General features: G+C 42.6%; 1 protein-coding gene across 7 annotated transcripts in view; it reads left to right on the top strand.

The window, feature by feature from the left end:
• The window catches only part of SLC35F4 (solute carrier family 35 member F4), a 448,534-nt gene that overhangs the window by 303,034 nt on the left and 122,630 nt on the right, over positions 1 to 22,870 (top strand). For 4 of the 7 annotated variants that reach the window (XM_073609422.1, XM_073609423.1, XM_073609424.1 and 1 more), the window contains one exon: positions 15,029 to 15,208. The exons of the other annotated variants lie outside the window; for them this stretch is intronic. In XM_073609422.1, coding sequence (XP_073465523.1) covers positions 15,029 to 15,208 — 180 coding nt within the window. The remainder of the gene's footprint in view (positions 1 to 15,028; positions 15,209 to 22,870) is intronic. 7 annotated transcript variants of the gene reach the window in all.

Genomic DNA, 22,870 nt, shown 5'->3' with positions numbered 1-22,870 from the left:
ATAAATGACACCGGCTGCTAAGGGATTAACATCAGGGGCGATCAAAGGGTTAAGTGTGTTCCCTGTTTCTGCTTTCTTACTGGGGGGGGGGGGGGGGGGGGCTCAATGCATGGACACAGTGATCTGTGTTCCTGATTACCATGCCTGACAGAACGGCAGTCTGCCTTGTTTACATCAGCAGACTGCCATTCTATCTCTCTGGGGAACGATCGGCGGCCAATGGGCGAGCGGGTGGTCGCACGCGCGCGCCACCCAGTGGTCATTGCACGGAACGACGTACAGGTAGGTAGTTTCTTGCAGCTGTCCCATCTTGCTGCAGTACAACTGCAGCAGGTGGTCGGCAAGTGGTTAAGTGGTGACAAATGATGCAGACTAAGGACCATTAACAATTGCACATTGTGGTAACACACACTTAAATTAACATATTATTGTACGCGATCACAGTGCATGGCACCCTCTCTGTTTGTGGTGCCATTCGTTATAACTTGATCCTTAATGTTACAATGGGGTTCAACATACAGCAGTGCACCACAATGATGATACCAGGCATTGTGGTGCCTGTGTTACTGTAATGGTGCCTATAGATATTAGAAAGCAGTCTCCCAGTCCAGCCCTTTTGGCTGTTTCTGACAACATCCTACGTCCATGGGGCAGCACCCAACAGAATTGAACAACTGTTGTCTATGCAGCTTTAGAAAACATTCCTTGATTATTGTTTTTGCCACCACCAGGACTGTCTGTTTGTGGCTCCCCTTCCTCTTCCAATGCCATAGACAGGAGCACTCATGTGTCTAAAGCATCCCTGTCTAGAAGTCAGGTGTGCTGTCCAATTGTTCTGTCATGCCTACGGCCAGCTTTGGTTGTGCTCTGTTTCCAGAGAACAATAGTGAATTAGATGAAATTTTGCAATGCAGGCAGGCTTGCTTCCAGTACTCGGAAAAGATCTGCCATCATGTTCATTGCATACTCAAATTATATCAGATTGCTGGATGGCAGCAATAGAATTGTATTTAGCTTATAAACTGTCTCTGTTTCTGAAAGGTACACTTCAGTCAAAACATTTTAGGCCTTTTCCCTTTATTTTCACCTGGTTATCTGGCCAGTAAGTCTGCTACTTTTCATTTTTAACAGACCAAGCTGTCCAGCAAACGTTAGACGATTTAGACAAACCATTTAACACTGACAGGGGTGCTTACAATGATCTGCTTTTATTTATTTATGTAAAACTTTGATCCAAAAGGACAAAAAATGCTTCTGGAACTGCTTAAAAGTGTTAGCTTTAGTTATGCCGTGTACACACGGCCAGACTTTTCGACCAAACTTGTCCGACGGAACGAATCCGTCGGATAATTCGACCATGTGTGGGCTTCATCGGACCTGCAGAGGACCTTTTCTGTCGAAAATGTGACGGACTTTAAATTTAGAACATGTTTCAAATCTTTCTGAAGGACTCGAGTCCAGTCGAAAAATCCGTTCGTCTGTATGCTAGTCCGATGGACAAAAACCGACGCTAGGGCAGCTATTGGCTACTGGCTATGAACTTCCTTATTCTAGTCCGGTTGTACGTCATCACGGTCGAATCCATCGGACTTTGGTGTGATTGTGTGTAGACAAGTCTGATTTGAAGGAAGCCCGTCGAAAAGTCTGTCGAAAGTCTGTCAAAGTCCAACGTGATTCCGTCCGTCGAAAGTCCGATCATGTGTACACAGCATAAGGCTTTAATTTGTTAGTTACTTATTATTATTATTATTCACAATTTATATAGCGCCAACAGTTTACGCAGCGCTTTACAATGTATAGGGGGGTCAAAACAATTACAGTACAGTTCAATATAAAACGTACAGGAGGGCCCCGCTCGTAGAACTTGCATTCTAAGTGAGGGGGTGATGGTACAAAAGGTAATAGCTGCAGAGAATGATTTGATGGGGTTGGCTCGGGGACAGTTGTTAGGTGGGTGTCGGATAGGCTTCCCTGAATAAATGCGTTTTCAGAGATCTCCTAAAGGTGGACAGGGTAGGGGCTGATCGGACATACTGGGGTAGGGAGTTCCAGAGGATGGGAGAGGCTCTGAAGAATTCCTGAAGGCGAGCATGGGAGGTGGTAACAAGGGAGCTAGAGAGCAAGAGGTCCTGGGAGGAGCGGAGGGGACGATTTGGGCGATATCTGCAGATGAGGTTGGTGATGTAGATGGGGGCGATGTTGTGGATGGCCTGGTATGTTGTGGTTAGCATTTTGAATTTTACGCAGTGGGGTAGGGGAAGCCAGTGAAGGGATTGGCAGAGAGGAGCAGCAGTCATGGATTGGTTAGTGAGGTGTATTAGTCTAGCAGCAGAATTCATAATAGACTGAAGGGGGGATAGCCTGCTTAAGGGTAGACCATTAAGGAGAGAGTTGCAGTAGTCAAGGCAGGAAATAATCAAGGAGTGAATAAGTTGCTTTGTGGTGTCATTAGTCAGGAAGGGTCGAATTCTGGAGATGTTGCGGAGGTTAAGGCGGCAGGATTTAGCCAATGATTGGATGTGGGGGCTGAAGAAGAGGTCAGAGTCAAGGATTACACCCAGCACCCTGGCATGTGTGGAGGGAACAATGGTTGTGTTGTTGATATTAATGGTGAAGTCACAGGGGGGATCGTGAAGGAGGAAATATAACAAGCTCAGTTTTAGAAAGATTGAGGAAGTGGTGTGACATCCATATCGATATGCCATTTAGTAAGTTTGAGATCCGTGAGGAAATTGAGGGGGTGAGTTGAGTAGTGGAGAGATAGATCTGGGTGTCGTCAGCATAGAGGTGGTATTGGAAGCCATGGGAGGTTATCAACTGGCCCAGGGAAGAGGTATAGAGTGAGAATAGGAGAGGCCCAAGGACGGAGCCTTGGGGTACCCCAACAGAAAGAGGAAGGGGAGCGGAGGAGATGGAGTTGTAAGTGACACTGAAAGTGTGCTGAGATAGGTAGGAGGAGAAGCAGGATAAAACAGAATCACGGAGGCCAAGGGAGTGTAATTTGCTGAGGAGGAGCAGGTGGTCAACTGTGTCAAAGGCAGCAGAGAGGTCTAAAAGCATGAGTATGGAGTAGTGCCCATTGGTTTTAGCAGTTAGTAGGTCATTGGTTAGTATTAGTAGGGCAGTTTCAGTAGAATGTTGTGGGCAGAAGCAAGACTGTAGGGGGTCGAGAAGGTTGTTGTCCGTGAGGTAGCGACTCATTCGGTCATGGACAAGGCGTTCAATGAACTTGGAGGCAAACAGGAGCAGGGAGATGGGTCTTAAGTTATTCAAATAGGTGGGGTCTAGTGAGGGTTTTTTGAGTATGGGGATAACCAGTGCATGCTTGAGCGGGGAAGGAAAGGTGCTGGAGCAGAAGGAGAGGATGGAGATGTGGGCTAGGGAGTTGAGGATAGAGTGAGAAGGTGGTCGCAGTAATTGAGAGGGGACAGGGTCCAGGGGACAGGTAGTGAGGTGGGCAATGGAGAGGAGTTCATGAACTTCATCTGTGGTAACTTGGCAAAAGGAGGAAAGTATTGAATGTGGTGTTGGACCCGATGTGTTGGGTAGGGGAGGAGTTTGAATGCTGGATATCTCCTTGCGAATTGTGTCGATTTTGCAATTAAAATGGGTGGCAAACTGTTGAGCGGTAAGCAAGTTGGTGGGTGGGGGCAGTGGGGGGTGAAGTAAGGAATTAAGGGTAGAAAAGAGTTGATGAGGTTTGGATGAGAGGGTTTTGATGAGAGTATTGTAATAGGTTTGTTTAGCAGTGTGGAGGCAGGAGTTGTATTTGAGAAGGGCAGATTTGTAGAGGGTAAAGTCTTGCAGGGATTTGGTTTTACGCCATGCTCGCTCAAGAGCACGGCTGTGTCTCTTAAGACTTCTGGTGTTGTCTGTTTGCCAGGGTTGTGGCAGATGGGTGTAGAAAGAGGAGCAAGTATGTCTAGGGAGGATGACAACATGGTGTTGTAGATGGAAGTGGTTAGGTCTGGGCAGGACAGAGGTGCGATTTTGTCATAAAGGTCATCACAAGCAGAGTGAAGAAGGGAAGGGTTGAGGTTGCGAAGGTTTTTGCGGGTAGTGGTTTGTGAGTTGGCAGCATGGGATGTAGGAGACAAGGAGAGTGTGAAACGGATAAGGTTGTGATCAGAGAGAGGAAAGGGGGTGTTAGAGAGATTGCAGGGAGTGCAGCGATGGGAGAATACAAGGTCAAGAGTGTTGCCATTGGAGTGAGTGGTGGTTTGTGTCCATTGTGTTAGGTTAAAAGAGGAGGCTAGGTTGAGTAGTTTAGAAGTGGTAGCAGTATTAACATTGATTGGAATGTTAAAGTCATCTAGGATGATGGCAGGCACTTCAGATGAGAGAAAATAGGGTGGCCATGCATAGAAGTCATCCAAAAAGCGTGACACTGGTCCAGGAGGCCGATAAATGACTGCGACTCTCAGACAAGCTGGAGAGAAAAGACGAATGCAATGCATTTCGAAAGAGCAGGGGGAAAGAGAGGGAGGTGTGGGAAGTACCTGGAAGGTGCATTGTGGGGAGAGGAGAAGTCCGACACCACCTCCTTTTCGTCCACTGGGTCTGCTGGAGTGAGTCCAGAGGAGGCCACTGTGGGACAGGGCAGCTGGACAGGTAGTGTCCTGGAGCCAGGTTTCGGTTATAGCAAATAGATTAAGGGATTTGGAGAAGAAAAGGTCATTGACAGAAGCTAGTTTGTTGAAGACCGAGCGGGCATTCCAGAGGGCACATGAAAGAGGGGGGCCGATTTGTGGAATCAGGGGAATTGGGATGAGAAGGTTGAAGTTATGACTACTGTTGGAGGAGGTAGATGGCCAATTTTGGCGTTGGGAATTGGGTGTGGGAGGGCCGGGGTTAGGTGCAATGTCCCCAGACATTAGGAGTAGTAGGAGGGTGAGGGTGAATGGAAGAGGTGATACTGTGAGGGCTTAGAAAGAGCAGGAGGGAGAGAGGGAGATATGTACAGGTTAGGGGCTGGAGTGGGGGATAAAGAAAAGAGAGTTTGAGGAGAGAGAACGTTATAACAAAGATTAGTGTGATCATGTTGGATGGTGGGAAGAGAGGAATAGAAGGAAGGCTGAGGAAAGTTAGAGAATGAAGAGGAACTTCCTGGAAAATAACTGTTGAACAATAATGTCTGTACTTACTTATCTCATTTCACAAACGCAAACACCAAACTCCAATTTTTTTGTACTGTAATGAGATGCAGATTGGGTTTTTCCGAGGCAATGGCTTCCGTGAGCTGCTTGGTGGGGACTGACCCGGCCCATTGGAGTACAAAAAAAGAGGAAGTTTGGTTAGGCCGGCCATACACGGTTTGAATCTTGGCTGGTTTATCAGGAACCGACCTAGATTCAAACCTTTAATGGGAAGGCTGAATGTGCCAAGTTGATTGATCAATCAACTTTGGTACAACCAGCCTGCCGGATTCTCTTGCGATTATATTGCATAATCACTGTCTTCTCTCAGCCATGGTTGCAGAAAAAAAGAAATTTGCACCGTGTATGGCCTGTCTTAGAGATGAGTTTGGAGGAAGCCCAAGCTCACTTCTAAGCCTAAGACAGGAATTGTGTTACTGGCCAGATCACCACTTGAAAAATAAGCTTAAAAAAAAGAAAACTGATGCAACCACCACATCTAAGAATGGGAATCTGCAAAATAATACATTTTTGGTTTTGGGGTTAGACATACTTTAGGTGAAAAGTATACAGGGAAAACAACTCAGTGTTTCAGGTTTTGCACGAGTCTGTTACCCACCCTTTTGCTGAAATTCTGGTTATCTGAGATCTCATTTTGATTACTTGGTTATAATGCAGTAAAGTATTCCTGAACACACCCACAATAGGGTCATTAAAGTGACTGCCAGTTTAGAGAAAAACCAGACCTATGGGGGCTACTGCAGGTTCCTGCACCTTATACCTGCAGTGTCTCCATAGCTGTGTAATTATGGCTCATCATAGTGATGGGCCAGTAGGAATGTGTAGAGGCTGGAGGTAGTGTTTCAATACAACCCAAAAGCATCCAAGCTTTGCCTATTTTTCAGCCACAGCAACAACATTTTGGAGACGGCTGCAGGCACTTTACACCTTCTACTTTATTTTTTTTAACTGACAGGGCAATGCAGAATACTTACTGTAGAAAGTGTGCATACAGTGGGGCAAAAAAGTATTTAGTCAGCCACCAATTGTGCAAGTTTTCCCACTTAAAAAGATGAAAGAGGCCTGTAATTGTCATCATAGGTATACCTCAACTATGAGAGGCAAAATGTGGAAACAAATCCAGACAATCACATTGTCTGATTTTTGAAAGAATTTATTTGCAAATTATGGTGGAAAATAAGTATTTGGTTACCTACAAACAAGCAAGATTTCTGGCTCTCACAGACCTGTATCTTCTTCTTTAAGAGGCTCCTCTGTCCTCCACTCATTACCTGTATTAATGGCACCTGTTTGAACTTGTTATCAGTATAAAAGACACCTGTCCACAACCTCAAACAGTCACACTCCAAACTCCCCTATGGGGAAGACCAAAGAGCTGTCGAAGGACACCAGAAACAAAATTGTAGACCTGCAGCAGGCTGAGAAGACTGAATCTGCAATAGGCAAGCAGCTTGATGTGAAGAAATCATCTGTGGGAGCAATAATTAGAAAATGGAAGACATACAAGACCAGTGATAATCTCCCTCGATCTGGGGCTCCACGCAAGATCACACCCCGTGGGGTTAAAATGATCACAAGAACGGTGAGCAAAAATCCCAGAACCACACGGGGGCCCTACTGAATGACCTGCAGAGAGCTGGGACCAACGTAACAAAGGCTACCATCAGTAACACACTACGCCGCCAGGGACTCAGATTCTGCAGTGCCAGACGTGTCCCCCTGCTTAAGCCAGTACATGTCCGGGCCCGTCTGAGGTTTGCTAGAGAGCATTTGGATGATCCAGAAGAGGATTGGGAGAATGTCATATGGTTAGATGAAACCAAAGTAGAACTGTTTGGTAGAAACAGAGCTCGTTGTGTTTGGAGGAGAGAGAATGCTGAGTTTCAACCAAAGAACACCATACCTACTGTGAAGCATGGGGGTGGCAACATCATGCTTTGGGGCTGTTTCTCTGCAAAGGTAACAGGACGACTGATCCGTGTACATGAAAGAATGAATGGGGCCATGTATCGTGAGATTTTGAGTGCAAACCTCCTCCCATCAGCAAGGGCATTGAAGATGAAACGTGGCTGGGTCTTTCAGCATGACAATGATCCCAAACACACTGCCCGGGCAACGAAGGAGTGGCTTCGTAAGAAGCATTTCAAGGTCCTGGAGTGGCCTAGCCAGTCTCCAGATCTCAACCCCATAGAAAACCTTTGGAGGGAGTTGAAAGTCCGTGTTGCCTAGCGCCAGCCCCAAAACATCACTGCTCTAGAGGAAATCTGCATGGAGGAATGGACCAACATACCAGCAACAGTGTGTGACAACCTTGTGAAGACTTACATAAAAAGTTTGACCTCTGCCATTGCCAACAAAGGATATATAACAAAGTATTGAGATGAACTTTTGATATTGACCAAAAAATTATTTTCCACCATAATTTGCAAATAAATTCTTTCAAAAATCAGACAATGTGATTGGTTATAAGACTGCTTGAAATTTTAACCACAGTGCACAGAAAGGTATAAACTCACAGGATTTGTAGATCAAAAGTTATTTCTTCTGTACTAAAAAATGTACTTAAAAAACGAATGTAGCCACCATATTTAAATACTGGTAAGCTGCAGTAAAGAAATGTAAAGCTGAATGTCTGGCATATAGAATAGGCACACATTATGACAACTGTATCATAATTAATACATCATTAAATGCTATTTCTGTGTATGTGCTTTTGGTAATCTATGCTGCCTTCAAATTCTTTACCTCTGTCCATATCACTGTGATGTTTATTTTGCTTTCTTATTGTCTATACCTAAATTATGAGCTGTTCTTATCTTTATGACCGTGACCCTTCTGCTCTCTTGCTGTGTCTTGTAGTCTACCTTGGTGTGAGAAGTTCATTCTGTTAGCCATGTGTTCCCCCTATGCAATCCTGACTAATTAATTGGTAATACCCCCACCCAAACTCAGTATAAATTTAGGCCTTCTCTAGGGGATGCACAGCCAGGGGTTTGCACAGGCAGGGATTGCATTGGCAACTATCATCTTGGATAAAGTATTCATATTGGATTAAGTATTACACTTCGGCTCAGCACCTCAGTGAATGCACAAAGCAAAAAACCACAACAGACTACTGCAGAACACTAAACAGACTACAGGTGAACTGATTCTCCATCAAACTTTTTCATCTCTCTTCCAAGCTTCCTCTCAATCTCACCACTCTGTATCATGCACTCCCTACTTTTCCTTCTCAAAGTTGCATCCTCTCTCCCTAAACTCTCTCTTCTTCATCCCTCTTCTCCACCCCACAGCTTATATATATCACCCTCACTCCTGTCTTCACCTTATCACTGCACACATCAGCTCCTGCTAATTCTGAACCCATATACCAAGAAAACCTGCAGGACACTTAGACATGTCCCCCCACATAAGGCACACTCCCATATCACCTCTCTCACCCTTCTGATTCTCCTAACTTCTGGAGATATTTCCCCAAATTCTGGACTGCCATCATTTACCTTTGGCCAACGTACCCGACACCCCCCATCCTCTGATAGGAGCCGCAATCCACACAATCTAATTTCTATTCCTCTTCTGCCTAGAACCAGCCTCCCCTTCTCCTGTGTCATTAGGAATGCCTGCTCTGTTTGTAACAAACTCACCACCGTTCACGAATTTATTATCACAAACTCCCTGAACCTACTTGCAATTACTGAGACCTGGATTCAAGAATCTGAATTTCCTTCTCCTGCTGCTCTCTCCTAAGGTGGCCTCCTGTGGACTCACTCTCCCAGGCCTAGTGGACAGAAAGGAGGTGGTGGTGGAATCCTCCTATCCCCTCAAAGCACTTTTCAGGTTCTTCATCCACCCCCTCTCTGTCCCTCTCCTCACTTGAAGCTTACTGTATTCGTCTATTTTCTCCAGTTTCATTAAGAATTGCTGTGATCTGTCGCCCCCCCTAGACCGGTATCAAGCTTCCCTGACGACTTCTCTGCCTGGCTACCCTACTTTCTCTCTTCTGAAATTCCAACAATCATTCTTGGCGACTGTAACATCCCTGTTAATCTTAACACTCCCGCTGCTTCTAAGCTGCTGAGCCTAATATCCTCTTTTGACCTAAAACAATGGACACACACTTCTACTGACTCTGTTGGCAACTGCCTTAACTTCATATTCTCCTACCTATGCACTCCACACAACCTCTCCAATATTCCTTTTCCTCTCTCTGATCACCACCTTATTAGTTTCACTCTCTTCCTATCTTCCTCCTCCTTGCCTTCCAACTACCAAACTATTACCTGTAGAAACCTTCGCCATCTTAACCCTTCTCTTCTTTTTTCTGCTACAGATTGTCTCTACGACAAAATCTCACCCTTGTCCTGCCACAACTTGGCCACTTCTTTCTACAACAGTTCACTGTTATCCACCCTGGATACCTTCGTCCCCCTCACTACACACAGAATCAGGCCCGACCGCTACAACCCTGGCAGACAGACAATACCAGAAGCCTCAAAAAACAGAGCTGCACTCTTGAGCGTCTGTGGCGTAAGACTAAGTCACAGCAAGATTTCAGCCAATATAAATCTGCCCTCCAAAAATACCATTCCTGCCTCCACACTGCCAAATAGACCTACTTTATCACTCTCATTAACACCCTCTCACGCAGTCCCCATCAACTCTTTTCTACCTTTACCACGCTACTTCCTCCATTACCTCCACCCACTAACTTACTCACTGCCCAGGAGATTGCTAATCACTTCAAAAATAAGATTGAGACAATTCGTCTCGAGATCTCCACTCTACAAATATCTCCCTCACTTTACACTCCTTGTCCTCCTGCACAATCAATACTTCCCTCTTTTAACCCAGCTACTATAGAGGAAGTCACTAAACTTTTTTCTAACGCCCACCTAACCTAGTGCCCCATGGACCCTGTTCCTTCTCAAATACTACGGTCACCATCTGGCTCTATCCTACACTCTTTAACTCATATCTTCAACCTCACTGTCTACTGGCATCTTCCCCAACCCTCTAAAACATACGCTAGTCACTCCCATATCAAAAAAGGCCTCACTAGACCCCACCAATCTTAACAAGCTAAGACCCATCTCTTTACTCCCTTTTGCCTCCAAACTTCTTGAACGTTTAGTTTACAACCGACTGAGCGGCCACCTAATTGAGAATAACCTTCTTGATCCCTTTCAGTCTTGATTTCACCCACAGCACTCCACAGAAACTGCCCTCCTAAAACTCACAAACGATTTACTAACAGCCAAAACCAACGGTCATTATTCCGTACTCTTACACTTGAACCTTTCCACTGCCTTTGATACAGTTGACCTCCACCTCCTCAAAAAAAACTCAATTTGCTTGGTATCCATGGCTGTGCTCTCCGTTGGTTAGAATCTTACCTATCTCATCGCACCTTCAATGTCACTTCCTCCTCTCCAACTCCTCTTACCATTGAGGTCCCCCAAGGTTCTGTCCTTGGACCTCTACTATTCTCGATCTACATGTCCACCCTGGGTCAGCTGATAGCCTCCCATGGCTTCCACTACCATTTATATGCTGATGACACCCAAATCTATCTCTCTGCCCCTCAGCTCATCCCATCAGTCTCCTCACACATCATTGATTTACTAACAGACATATCGGCCTGGATGTCAAACCACTTCCTCAAACTGAATCTATCGAAACTGAGCTCTTAATATTTCCTCCTCCGCGTGCCCCTTCCCCTGACTTCTCTGTCAAGATCAATGGCACATCTATCAGTCCATCCCCACATGCCAGGGTGCTAGGGATAACCTTAGACTCTGAACTGTCCTTTCAGGCCAACATCCAATCCCTGTCCAAATCATGCTGCTTTAGCCTCCGCAACATTTGCAGAATATGCCCCTTTAATAATGACACCACCAAGCTTCTAATTCACTCCCTGGTTATCTCTCGCCTCGACTACTGCAACTCCCTCTTCATTGGATTACCTTTACATAGACTATACCCCCTTCAGTCCATAATAAATGCCCCTGTAAAACTCATCCACCTTACCAACCATTCAGTGTCCTCCACCCCTCTCTGCCAATCCCTCCACTGGTTTCCACTCACCTAACAAATAAAATTCAAAGTACTAACAACAATTTACAAAGCCATCCATAACTCTGCCCCCAGCTACATTAGTAACCTAGTCCCAAAATACCAACTAAGCCACTCTCTTTGGTCCTCCTAAGACCTCCTGCTCTCTAACTCCCTTGTCACCTCCTCTCATGCTCGCCTCCAGGATGTCTCCAGAGCTTCTCCCATCCTTTGGAACTCCCTACCCCAATCTGTCCGACTGTCCCATAATCTATCCATCTTTAGACGATCCCTGAAAACCCTTCTCTTTAAAGAAGCCTATCCTGCTTCTAACTAATACACTGTTTTACTTCCTCCATCAGCTCATCCCCCACAGCTATTACCTTTTGTATCAATTGGCCCTCCCTTTTTAGATTGTAAGCTCTAATGAGCAGGGCCCTCTGATTCCTCTTGTACCAAATTGTAATGTAACTGTAATGTCTGCCTTTATTTTGTTAAACGCTGCGCAAACTGTTGGCGCTCTATAAATCCTGTATAATAATAATACAAGCAGTGTAAAAACCTTAATTTGCCTTGGTCTTAGCAATCTACTATACAGCAGAGATCAGAGAGAGGAAAGAGGAGACAAAACCAGGAGACAATTATTTGTGTTGCACTGCAAGGAGCATGCTGATAGTAGGCGAGCAGAGTGGCAAAGAGATTAGTTCATCAGTGTGCCAATTCTTCTTTCATTGTCCGGGCATGGGGTGGGGGATCAGTATGGGAAAGTGAAACTGCAGCATAGGAAGATTAGGCCCTCTGCCCTCTTCCCTGCAATTTTAGACCTGAATGGACAAAAATATAATTCTTTTATAGGTAAAACGGCTCTCATAAATGTATGTTATCAGGGTATTTAATTGGTTGCCTGGGGGCACCTTTTTCTATATAGTAGGTCATATGTAAGTTGATTTATGAGCTTTCAGTTGGCAAATAAGTTACATTAGGAACATATTCATGTCCTTTTTACCTATTTATGTAGGACCATTATGTAGGACCAAGAATTTACCCCCTTCCTGACCAGAGCACTTTTTGCGATTTGGCACTGCGTCACTTTAACTGACAATTGCGTGGTCGTGCGACGTGGCTCCCAAACAAAATTGACGTCCTTTTTTTCCCACAAATAGAGCTTTCTTTTGGTGGTATTTGATTGCCTCTGCGGTTTTTATTTTTTGCGCTATAAACAAAAATAGAGCGACAATTTTGAAAAAAATGCATTATTTTTTACTTTTTGCTATAATAAATATCCCCCAAAAATATATGTAAAAACAATTTTTTTCCTCAGTTTAGGCCAATACGTATTCTTCTACATATTTTTGGTAAAAAAAATCGCAATAAGCGATTATTGATCGGTTTGCGCAAAAGTTATAGCGTTTACAAAATAGGGGATAGTTTTATGGCATTTTTATTAATTTTTTTTTAAAATGGCGGCGATTAGCGATTTTTATCGTGACTGCGACATTATGGCGGACACATCGGACATTTTTGACACATTTTTGGGACCATTGTCATTTATACAGCAATCAGTGCTATAAAAATGCACTGATTCCTGTGTAAATGACACTGGCAGTGAAGGGGTTAACCACTAAGGGGCGGGGAGGGGTTAAATCAGTACTAGGGAGTGTTTTCTAACTGTCAGGGGGATGGGCTGTGTGTGTAACGTCACTGATCTCTGCTCCGATGACAGGGAGCAGAGATCGAGTGACACTGTCACTAGGCAGAATGGGGAGAAGCTGTTTACATCAGCATCTCCCCGTTCTTCTTCCCCGTGAGGCGATCGCGGGTATCCCCGCGGCGGTCGAGTCCGCGGGACCCGTGACCCGACTCACAGAGGTTGCCGTGGGCGCGCGCGCCCGCTGGCCGCCTCTTAAAGGGCAACGTACAGGTACGTGATTTTGCCTGTACGAGCCCTTCTGCCGCAGTATATCTGCGTGAGGCGGTCAGCAAGCAGTTATGTATAGCTCAATTCGCACTGGATACGCACCAAAAATGTACAGGGCCCTTTTTTTGTCCACTAAAAATCAGATCGCATGGGTGTTCAGATCCATGCGATCCGATTCCATCTGATTCCACAGTGTAATTCTGCGAACCGATTTGGGGTGTCTTTAACCTTATATTGACACCGGTAGCGGTTTGCAGAGAACAGTGTGAACTGCTTGCGATTCTGATGCAATGCAGCAGCCGCACAAGAATCGCTGCAGTTCCCGCACCACATCAGTGTGAACCCAGCCTTCAAGAGGATTACATACACAGGCTAGTGATCGTCTCCTGTTGTCTACACTTCCACTATCAAATTTAAAGTATCCTTGTAGAGCATTCTATTTGCTTACATAACGTAAGCATAGATTTTGAATTTGCAGCACATTATTGTACATCTTCTCAATGTCAAGGTACTGAAATGGCAAGCATGAATTCATTTTTCAGCTTTCTGTGCATATTAATTACATCATTTGCAGGATAATTTGTTTTCCTGCTATGTGTAGGATTACCTTATTTTTATTTTGCCTGACAGACAGGATGATTGTTAATAAAAAATTACCCAAATTAAGGTAATCATACCTAACAGAAAAGGGTGAAACTTCCAACAGTATTAAAGCTAAATGCAAGTATTTATTGAACCAGCTTCCTGCAATTCTAATGAAACATTTTCACAAGCCAAGGTAACTGTGACTGGGTTTATGATGGAAAATTTTTCATGAAAAAATAGCCATACCTTGAATTCTTCGTTAGTTACATTGGTCCAGCTTGGACCAATGTAAGTATGCGTATACTATAGCTGTGGGATCCCCCCTGCTTACACAAGCTTATTGTGAATATAAACAGAGTTTGCAAACCCATTTCATCATTGAACCCCTTCTTTGGGCTTCTACAGTCCAATGATTTAATATATCCAATAGCAATGGATATTGCAAATTTTTGGGATTGATGCTTGCTGTGATTTTAGGCCAGGAGTCTCTGAATGCCTTCCAGATTCTTCTTGGTAATTTAGGCAATGTGGTATGTTTCACATCCTGCGTGATTAAAGATAAATAAAGACAAGTGTCATTTTAAGTTAAGAGAAACCAACAGATGTCTAGTTATTTTGTTTTGTATTCAGTAAAATGTTATCTCTTATATTTATAACCAACCAGTTACGACTAAGAAAGTACTTATGCAGGTGCCATGGAAGCCTGGTGGCTATAGCAAACGCCCTATTGTTCCTGACTTAAGGCAATTTCTTCAGAACAAAGGTTACTTGTGCCATTTCAGTCACAGTATGAGACTTGAAGAAAGAAGATTGTGAAGAGTCAGCACTTGGCTTTTGTCTGCAGTAAACATATATAGCTGCAGTCCTTGCTAATAGTGGCCTTTTGGTATGGATTCTACTGAATGAAATGGAAACATGGAATCCTGTTTTGTGTTATGGCAATTGGATGTCTACCTATCTTGCATGGCATCAGTCCTAAGAAGACCAAACTTCATCTGGTTCTAAAAAAAAGTGTCAAGCTTTGGACTCAGAAATAAGACTATACAGACTATACTGATAACCCTCGGGTTCTTCAGACTTTGCAGTGGCCCAGTAGTTGTTTTTGAACTTTTTGGAAAAAGGAAAGTGATATCAGTCCACGTATCCACTGACAGTTTTTTCAGTAGCGTGAACTAAACAAGATGCCAGAGACATATTTAGCCTACTTGTTGGGGTCGATATTTTCAAGATGATGTTTATAGAGACTTTAGAATTGTCACATTTATGAAGGATGTTCATAATCTGCTGGGCCAAATTCATTCCGACTCTTTCTTCTCAGATACCACGCATTCTTCTGTTTCTCGATGTCACACCGGAATGACATACTCAAACTCATGCAATAGCACAAGAAGGAAGCTCTTCCACATGTCATCAACTGAAGACTCTTCCTCTCCAATTTTTGAGATGGATAGTAGAAGTTCCCAATCAAGCAAATCCAACAGAATTGAAAGTAGTTCAGGTATGGCTTATAAAAGTACTGGCATTCTAAACTGGGCATTCTCGTGTTTGATTCATATGGACCATATTATCATTGCCTGCAACTTTATATTATTATCTGTTAGCGTTTTCATGGCATGATGACATAATCAGAAAGGAATATTATACACATTAGGCTAGATTTTAATATATTTTAGCAAAGATTTGAAGCAAACCTGCAAAAACAATCCCTGATTCTCCCACTTAAAGTGATAAAAGGTAAAATATAGCATAAATACGTCTGCTGCATATAATGCTGCTTCAAGATTCCACAGGAACCTAGACATCCCTCACATGGTCTCTGCTAAAAGGATGATTGTCCAGTTAGAGGCTCTAGCTGAATCCTGATCCTCTGTTTCAGCAGAGATCACATGATCCATGCCAATGGATCATGGAAGAGTAGAATACTATGCCTTGTGTTACTTTCATGACTTTGAACCAGTGAAATTTGCAGAGTAGCGGAATTGTTAAAGCTACCCTGTCGCTAAAATTAGTTTTCCAAAGTGTTGCCTGTTAAGGAAGAGTGTAAATACTTACATTTCCTGGTGACCACACTGCTGAATGACTCTCTGCTACAGAAATCACCATCGGAAGTCTGCTCAGAAATCTACATTTCCAGGAGTGTTGACTTCCTGGTCTCCTGTCTTGGCACTGTGGTTCCTTCCATTACTACAGTCTCCTATAGCGGTGGGCAGGATGTACCACTTAGTTCAGTAGGAGACCAGAAGGTTCCAGAAATGTTTCTGAGCAGACTTTTGAGGACAATTTCTCTGTATCAAAAAATCATTCATTCATGTGGGCAGGAGGAACCACTAAGCTCAGCAGTGGACCAGGAGATTGACACTTCTAGAAGTATTAGTTTCTGAGCAGACTTCAAATGACAATTTCTGTTTCAGAGCAGCATTCAGCCATGTGGGCAGCAAAGAGGTGGGTATATTGTTTTCTTTTACAGACAACACTTTTTTTGGGCACATTTCATCTTACGCATTCCGAACACTTTGCAAGTTATGGAAACTGGGAGCTTACATATTCTCCCATCTTTTTCCTATTTGGTGTTTGGTTTGTTGTGGTCAGCTCCAGCAATGTTATCTCAACTCATGGCCTTTGCAGATGACAGATTATCCTGACACTGTTTAGAGAATTCTCCTGCTCACAACTGTCATTTTTGCTAAGTTAGTTTTATGTTATAAAATTACTCACTAACGCACTTTTGTAAAATGTTATTAAATCCATAAATTATACAGCTTCATGGACTTGCAACATCTCAACCAAAACAATCCCTAAGTACTTTGCATTCAAAAAGGTAAAATTGCATCTTTTATACTTCTAACGGGGCTCATATACAAGAGTCCTTGGCATTCTATTACTCTATCAATTTCCATCCTGACATACCGGGCATAAGATTCAGTGTAATTGAGCCCTCTTAAGTATTTGTATGCAGCTAAAGATGCAATACTTCTGATATATAATTTATATGGAATTTATTTTAAATAGAATTTATAATGAATTAAAATATATCTGTCACTTGAATAAGAAAACTCATCAGTCATTATTATACAGGTTGATGAGTCCCTGTCTACCCTATTTTCAGATGTATGCTGTCCTCAGATTTTAGTGGGTTTAGAACACTCCCAATTGATGGTACATTTGGATTAAAATGATGGTCTTGTTGGTTTGTAGTCTGAGTTGAAAGGCAATTCCACTTGTTATACAGTAATTTGGAAAGCTCACAGTTTGCATTATAATAGTTTGAAGCCTATACTAGCTACATAACTTTGTTTAAAGCTGAACTCCAGGCAGATATAAAAGACATAAATTAACACAGCTTATTAATATTAATTAATTAATTAAGGTTATTAATATTCAATTAAATATGTGTTTTTTAATGTAAGCAAAGTAAAGCGCATGTGTCAATAGAAGAAGAAAGGGCCACACACAGATGTGTACTAAAACCAAATAATTCAGGACACTCAATCCACTCTGTCACATGCCGCCTGTCAAACTACCAAGCTCCAATGTGTTCCGCCTCTATGAGCTTAATCATAGGGACGCTATGATTGAGCCCACACCTGGCCTTAAAAAATAGGTTTCAGCAAAGTGATGTTGTTGGTGCGTTGCCCTTTCTTCTTCTTTTCACATCAGGTTTGCTGAGCTGGGACAAGCTCTCAAGTGGGCACATAATTTACCCAGGGATGGAGGAGAAGTGAATGTTTTAGCTTTATTTGAAACGGATTGTACTAATGGTGTAAAATCATGTCACATTTGCAAGCTTGCCGTGACAGGATTGGTAAAATGTAAAGGGAGAACACTCACCTGCTTGTATGTGTTGTCTGGTGAGAGAGTGACACATGGAGGTGTTTCACCTCCCTGCTGTGTCTTCCATGTACATCTTATACAGAAAGGCTCAAAATGGGTGAGGAAGAAGCAAAACAAGGAGCTAGACAATTGTGCTTCAGTGCTCATGTGCTAGCAAGGAGCATGCTGACAGGGGGAGAGCGCGGTGTGACAGAAAAATTATCTCATCAGTGTACTGCTTCTTCTTTCACTGTCCAGATACAGACTGGGACAGGGACAAGGCTTGTAAGTGTTACTTAACTGCAGCAGAGTAAGACAAGACTATGCTGTGTGGCAGATCTTAGAACTAAATGGACAAAAGTATAAATCCATTGTTAGGTAAACAGCTCCAATATATGTATTTTATCTGACTCGTTAGCCTTCTGCCTAGAGTTAAGCTTTAAAGTGTTACTAAACCCACAACAGTAAAAACAGTCTGTACAGTGCCTTGAAAAAGTATTCATACCCCTTGAAATTTTCCACATTTTGTCATGTTACAACCAAAAATGTAAATGTATTTTATTGGGATTTTGTGTGATAGACCAACACAAAGTGTAACATAATTGTGACGTGGATGGAAAATGACAAATGGTTTTCAACATTTTTTACAAATAAATATATGAAAAGTGTGATGTGCATTTGTTATCAACCCCCTCAGTCAATACTTTGTAGAACCACCTTTCGCTGCAAATACAGCTGCAAGTCTTTTTTTTTTGGGTAGGTCTCTACCAGCTTTGCACCTCTAGAGAGTGACATTTTTGCCCATTCTTCTTTGCAAAATAGCTCAATCTCCATCAGATTCAAGTCTTGCCACAGATTCACAATTTAATTTAGGTCTGGACTTTGACTGGGCCATTTTAACACATGGATATGCTTTGATCTAAACCATTCCATTGTAGCTCTAGCTGTATGTTTAGGGTCATTGTTCTGCTGGAAGGTGAAGTCTCTTGCAGACTCTAACAGGTTATCTTCAAAGATTGTCCTGTATTTGGCTCCATCCATCTTCCCATCAACTCTGACCAGCTTCCCTGTCCCTGCTGAATAATAGCATCCCCACAACATACTGCCACCACCATGTTTTACGGTGGGGATGGTGTGTTCAGGGTGATGTGCAGTGTTAGTTTTCCGCCACACATTGCATTTTGCTTTTAGGACAAAAAGTTCAATTTTGGTCTCATCTTAACAGAGCACCTTCTTCCACATGTTTACTGTGTCCCCTACATGGCTTCTCCCAAAATGTAAACGGGACTTCTCATGGCTTTCTTTCAACAATGGCTTTCTTCTTTCCACTCTTCCATAAAGGCCAGATTTGTGGTGTGCACAACTAATAGTTGTCCTGTGGACAGATTCTGCCACCTGAGCTGTGAATCTCTGCAGCTCCTCCAGAGTCACCATGAGCCTCTTAGCTGCTTCTCTGATTACTGCTGTAAATACCTATCAGTTTAAGTGGATGGCCATGTTTTGGTAGGTTTGCAGTTGTGCCATATTCTTTCCAATTTTGGATGATGGATTGAACAGTGCTCCGTGAGATGTTTAAAGCTTGGCATATTTTTTTATAACCTAACCCTGCTTTAAGCCTCTCCACCACTTTTTCCTTGACCTGTCTGGTGTGTTCCTTGGCCTTCATGATGCTGTTTGTTCACTAAGGTTCTCTAACAAATCTCCCGAGGGCTTCACAGAACAGCTGTATTTATACTGACATTAAATTACACACAGGGGGATTCTATTTACTAATTAGGAGACTTCTGACGGCAATTTGTTCCATTAGATTTTAGTTATGGGTATCAGAGTAAAGGGGGCTGAATACAAATGCATGCCACACGTTCAGATATTTGTAAAAAAATTTGAAAAACATTTATCACTTTCCTTTCACTTCACAATCAAGTGCCACTTTGTGTTAGTCTATCACATTAAAAGGCAATAAAATACATTTACTATTTTGGTTGTAACATGACAAAATGTAGAAAATGTCAAGGGGTATGAATACCTTTTCAAGAATACTTTCAAGAATACAATTTTTTATATGCAGTAAAGCATGCTTGTTATAATCACTGTGGAATCTAAGGGGTTAATCCTCCACATTCTTTAAAAAGGCTACTTGATCCTGTATGCACAGATCCTCCCCTTCTTGCTTTGTCCCCAAAACATCTCGGGATAAGACAGAGTTATTGGAGTCAGTCTGCACATGCTCAGTTTGTTGTGTATTGATAGAATTTATTTTTCTTGGGAGAGTGCATGTGATCAGCACAGAGCCAATCAGCACTGTCCAGACAGAGGGTCAGGGGTCCTGCATCCTTATAGGACAATTGGGGGGATAATGAAAACTCCTCCTACAAGCTTTAACCAGGCACTGATAGAAGCCACAAGACTGCTAAATACCTTTTCTCATCAGAAGTATATAGCAGTTTATGTTTACTAAAATTATTTAATTTCCATTTCTGTGTACAGTGGGAGATATAGTGAATGCAGGGTCCTGAGTTTATTAACACTTTAAATCAACTGAGCTTCAGCTATAAAGATACTCAGCCAACTATGGAAGAGTAAATGTCATTGCTGGGGTGATGATTAGGGGTCCAAAGGCATTCATAGAGTATAGCATATAGATCAAAGAAAAGAAGGGTAAATTACAATTTTAACCTCTAAAATGTATCAAGATTTATCTTTTGAATTATAGAAAAAACGAAATGTGGTTGTTAGATCCTGAGCTCCAATGTTTGTTCTATAGTTCATAATTCAGCTCTAATTTGTTAAGGCTGACATGCTTAGGGCTGTTTTATTAAAAAAAAAAGCAACTGAGGTTAGACAGCTCCCAAAAATGTCCCACCAATACTTAAACATTTCAGCCGCTCTGGAAGATGTCAAAAATGCCAGCAAGTCAATGAGCATTCACCTCTGATAGGGCAAAGCAAGACACTTTCTCAGCACATTTATGAGGACAGCAAATCGGAGTCTAGCTCTTGTTCTGGACATCATCAGAGAGACAGATAGGCCTGCTCAGGGATTTATATTTTACATCTCTGAATCATCTTGAGCTATAAAGTAAAAGCAGGCAGCTCTGCAAGCAGGTTTCTCTAGGGTACTTTCTAATTCAGTTTTATGTTCCGTTGAGATAAAACACTGGAAAGGAATCTAGGAATTTTGAATGTATTTAAATATCGGTAAAAAGAGTAAGTGCAGGCTGTAGTTACGGATTAATAAAAAATAGAGCCTCGGTACTTCAAGGAGGCTAGATTTCTCATTTATACAGCCCTCTTCTGCTTGCAGAGGAATTTTATCTGTTATTATCTTGGTTTCAGAACAAAGGGCAAGTGTTATTGAACTTAAAAAGGATTATAAGCTTAATTGTCTATTAGAGATCCTTTACCATTTGGACCGCCTTAAAGCAGTATTAAACCCAAAAACAAATTTGCATTATGTTGCAACCTACCAATCCTAAATGTGGTGGATGCATTAGGTCTCTCTTTTTAGGTCTTTTTGGCTTTGTTTTCACTTTGTGATACAGCCAAAAAACCTGTTGTTTTTTTTTTTTTTTTTTTAACAGACCAAGATGCCCAGCAAAATTGGTAGTTTGAGGCTTTATACAAACCATATACCACTGACAGAGGTGCTTACAATTGGAAGCCTTTATGCTTTCATGTAAAATTTCTATCCCAAAAGTTTGGAGTTTCCCTGGAGGATGGTTTTATTAATTTTTTTTCAAAGATAATTTATTGGTTTTTATCTTTGTAATACAAAGCTAAAAGAAAGCAATTGAACAGAGGTAAAAAACAAAACAAAAAACAATTGCAATGTAGCAAGTCATTGGATTAAATGATGTAGGCTAGAAGAGGTGAAAAGGTGAAAATATGCAGAAAAATCATGAGGTAATCACGTGGAAGTGTGGTGTTATTTTAGATGATCTGTCCATGTTATGTTGTTGAAGGTGCCATTACGGTCATGAATAGCAGAAACGTTTAGGAGAAGGAAACGGAAAAATGGCTAATGTTAGAAGATTATAAAATTCAATAGGGCAGTGTTCCTTATATAATGGCGAGGCTTTATTTGTGCCTTTAGCTGGAGATGAGGGAGTTTTTGGGGCATTAGTGGTAGTCGGGAAATCCTTTAAAGATGAATTCTTGTGGTCCAGTAGCACTCTAGCTATGTATAGGCCCCACTTGCGAATGAATTTGAATGTTGTTTAAATATGAGAAAGGATCAGGTCTAGTTTTTCTTTCCACAGTAAGTTCAGCGGGTAATTTTTAACATCCTTGATGGTAGGAGGGGAGGATGAAGTCCAATGTTTAAGGATGGCTCTTCTTACTGCCATGTACCATGCGGCCAGCCTTGCTTTGTTGTGTTGAATAATTTTGGTTTGCATTCTCGGTTGGCCGGGAGAAGGGATATCCAATGAGCCAAAAAGTAGAGATGAAATATCCTTACGAGGTTGGAGTCCAGTAACCGTGGCAGCAAATATCTCAAGTTGTTCCCAAAAACGTGAGATGAGGGGGCATGACCAGAGCCTGTGTAGCAGGGAGGGCCTGTGATCATTGCATAAGGGACAGTATTGACGGTCAGAATATTGAGCTTGCCTTGAGTGGGGGATGTATGCCCAATGCATAATCCTGTATTGCTGCTCACTCCAGAATTTGTTCGTTATAAAAGAGCAGGTAGTGTTGTATCCAACCAGGATGCAGTGTTTTGCCAGAGCAAGTCTTTGTTCCATGATGTTGCTGCAGTAGAGTGCAACGGTTTCATGAATAAGGAGTTCAATGGTTTATACAGGTGAGAAATTTTGGGGCATTGGAGATCCACAAGAGAGTCTATAAGAGAGGTCTTGAACCCCAAATCCCTGGATGTGCATATTTTGCACACGAAGCTGATTGCTTGTTGGGTATGGATTAGGTGATGTGGGTGGGTTATAGCTCTGGGCTAACTAGGGAAAGGGTAGGGGTTTTCCCGAGGAGATGTCAAATAATTGTATGAAATTAGTCAAACCCCATGAAGTCCATGTGGCAAAGGCCACATGTTTCTGCGCTTGTGGAGGGGTGAGAGGGTGCTTGGTAATAGGTAGATGGTGGGAGAGAAGGGGAGAAGGGGAGATTGCCCCATTTTCTTCCTAAGCTCTCTCCAAGCTAGCACAGTGTCTCTTATTAAAAAGATTTTGCCTTAGTGCGGCATTGCTGGCAGACCATAGGGGCTCCCCATCTGAGATTCTAATTCGAAGTTAGAGTACCTAGAGGTTTGTGTCAACCAGTCTAAACCCCCTCTCAAGAGACAGGACAGGCTGTAGAGCCTTGTGTTTGGCAGATTGCACCCCCCTTCATGTTTAGGG

Source organism: Aquarana catesbeiana, linkage group LG13 (assembly GCF_042186555.1).
Source record: "Aquarana catesbeiana isolate 2022-GZ linkage group LG13, ASM4218655v1, whole genome shotgun sequence".
NCBI classification, from domain to species: domain Eukaryota; kingdom Metazoa; phylum Chordata; class Amphibia; order Anura; family Ranidae; genus Aquarana; species Aquarana catesbeiana.
This window is presented reverse-complemented; position numbering and strand designations above follow the sequence as displayed.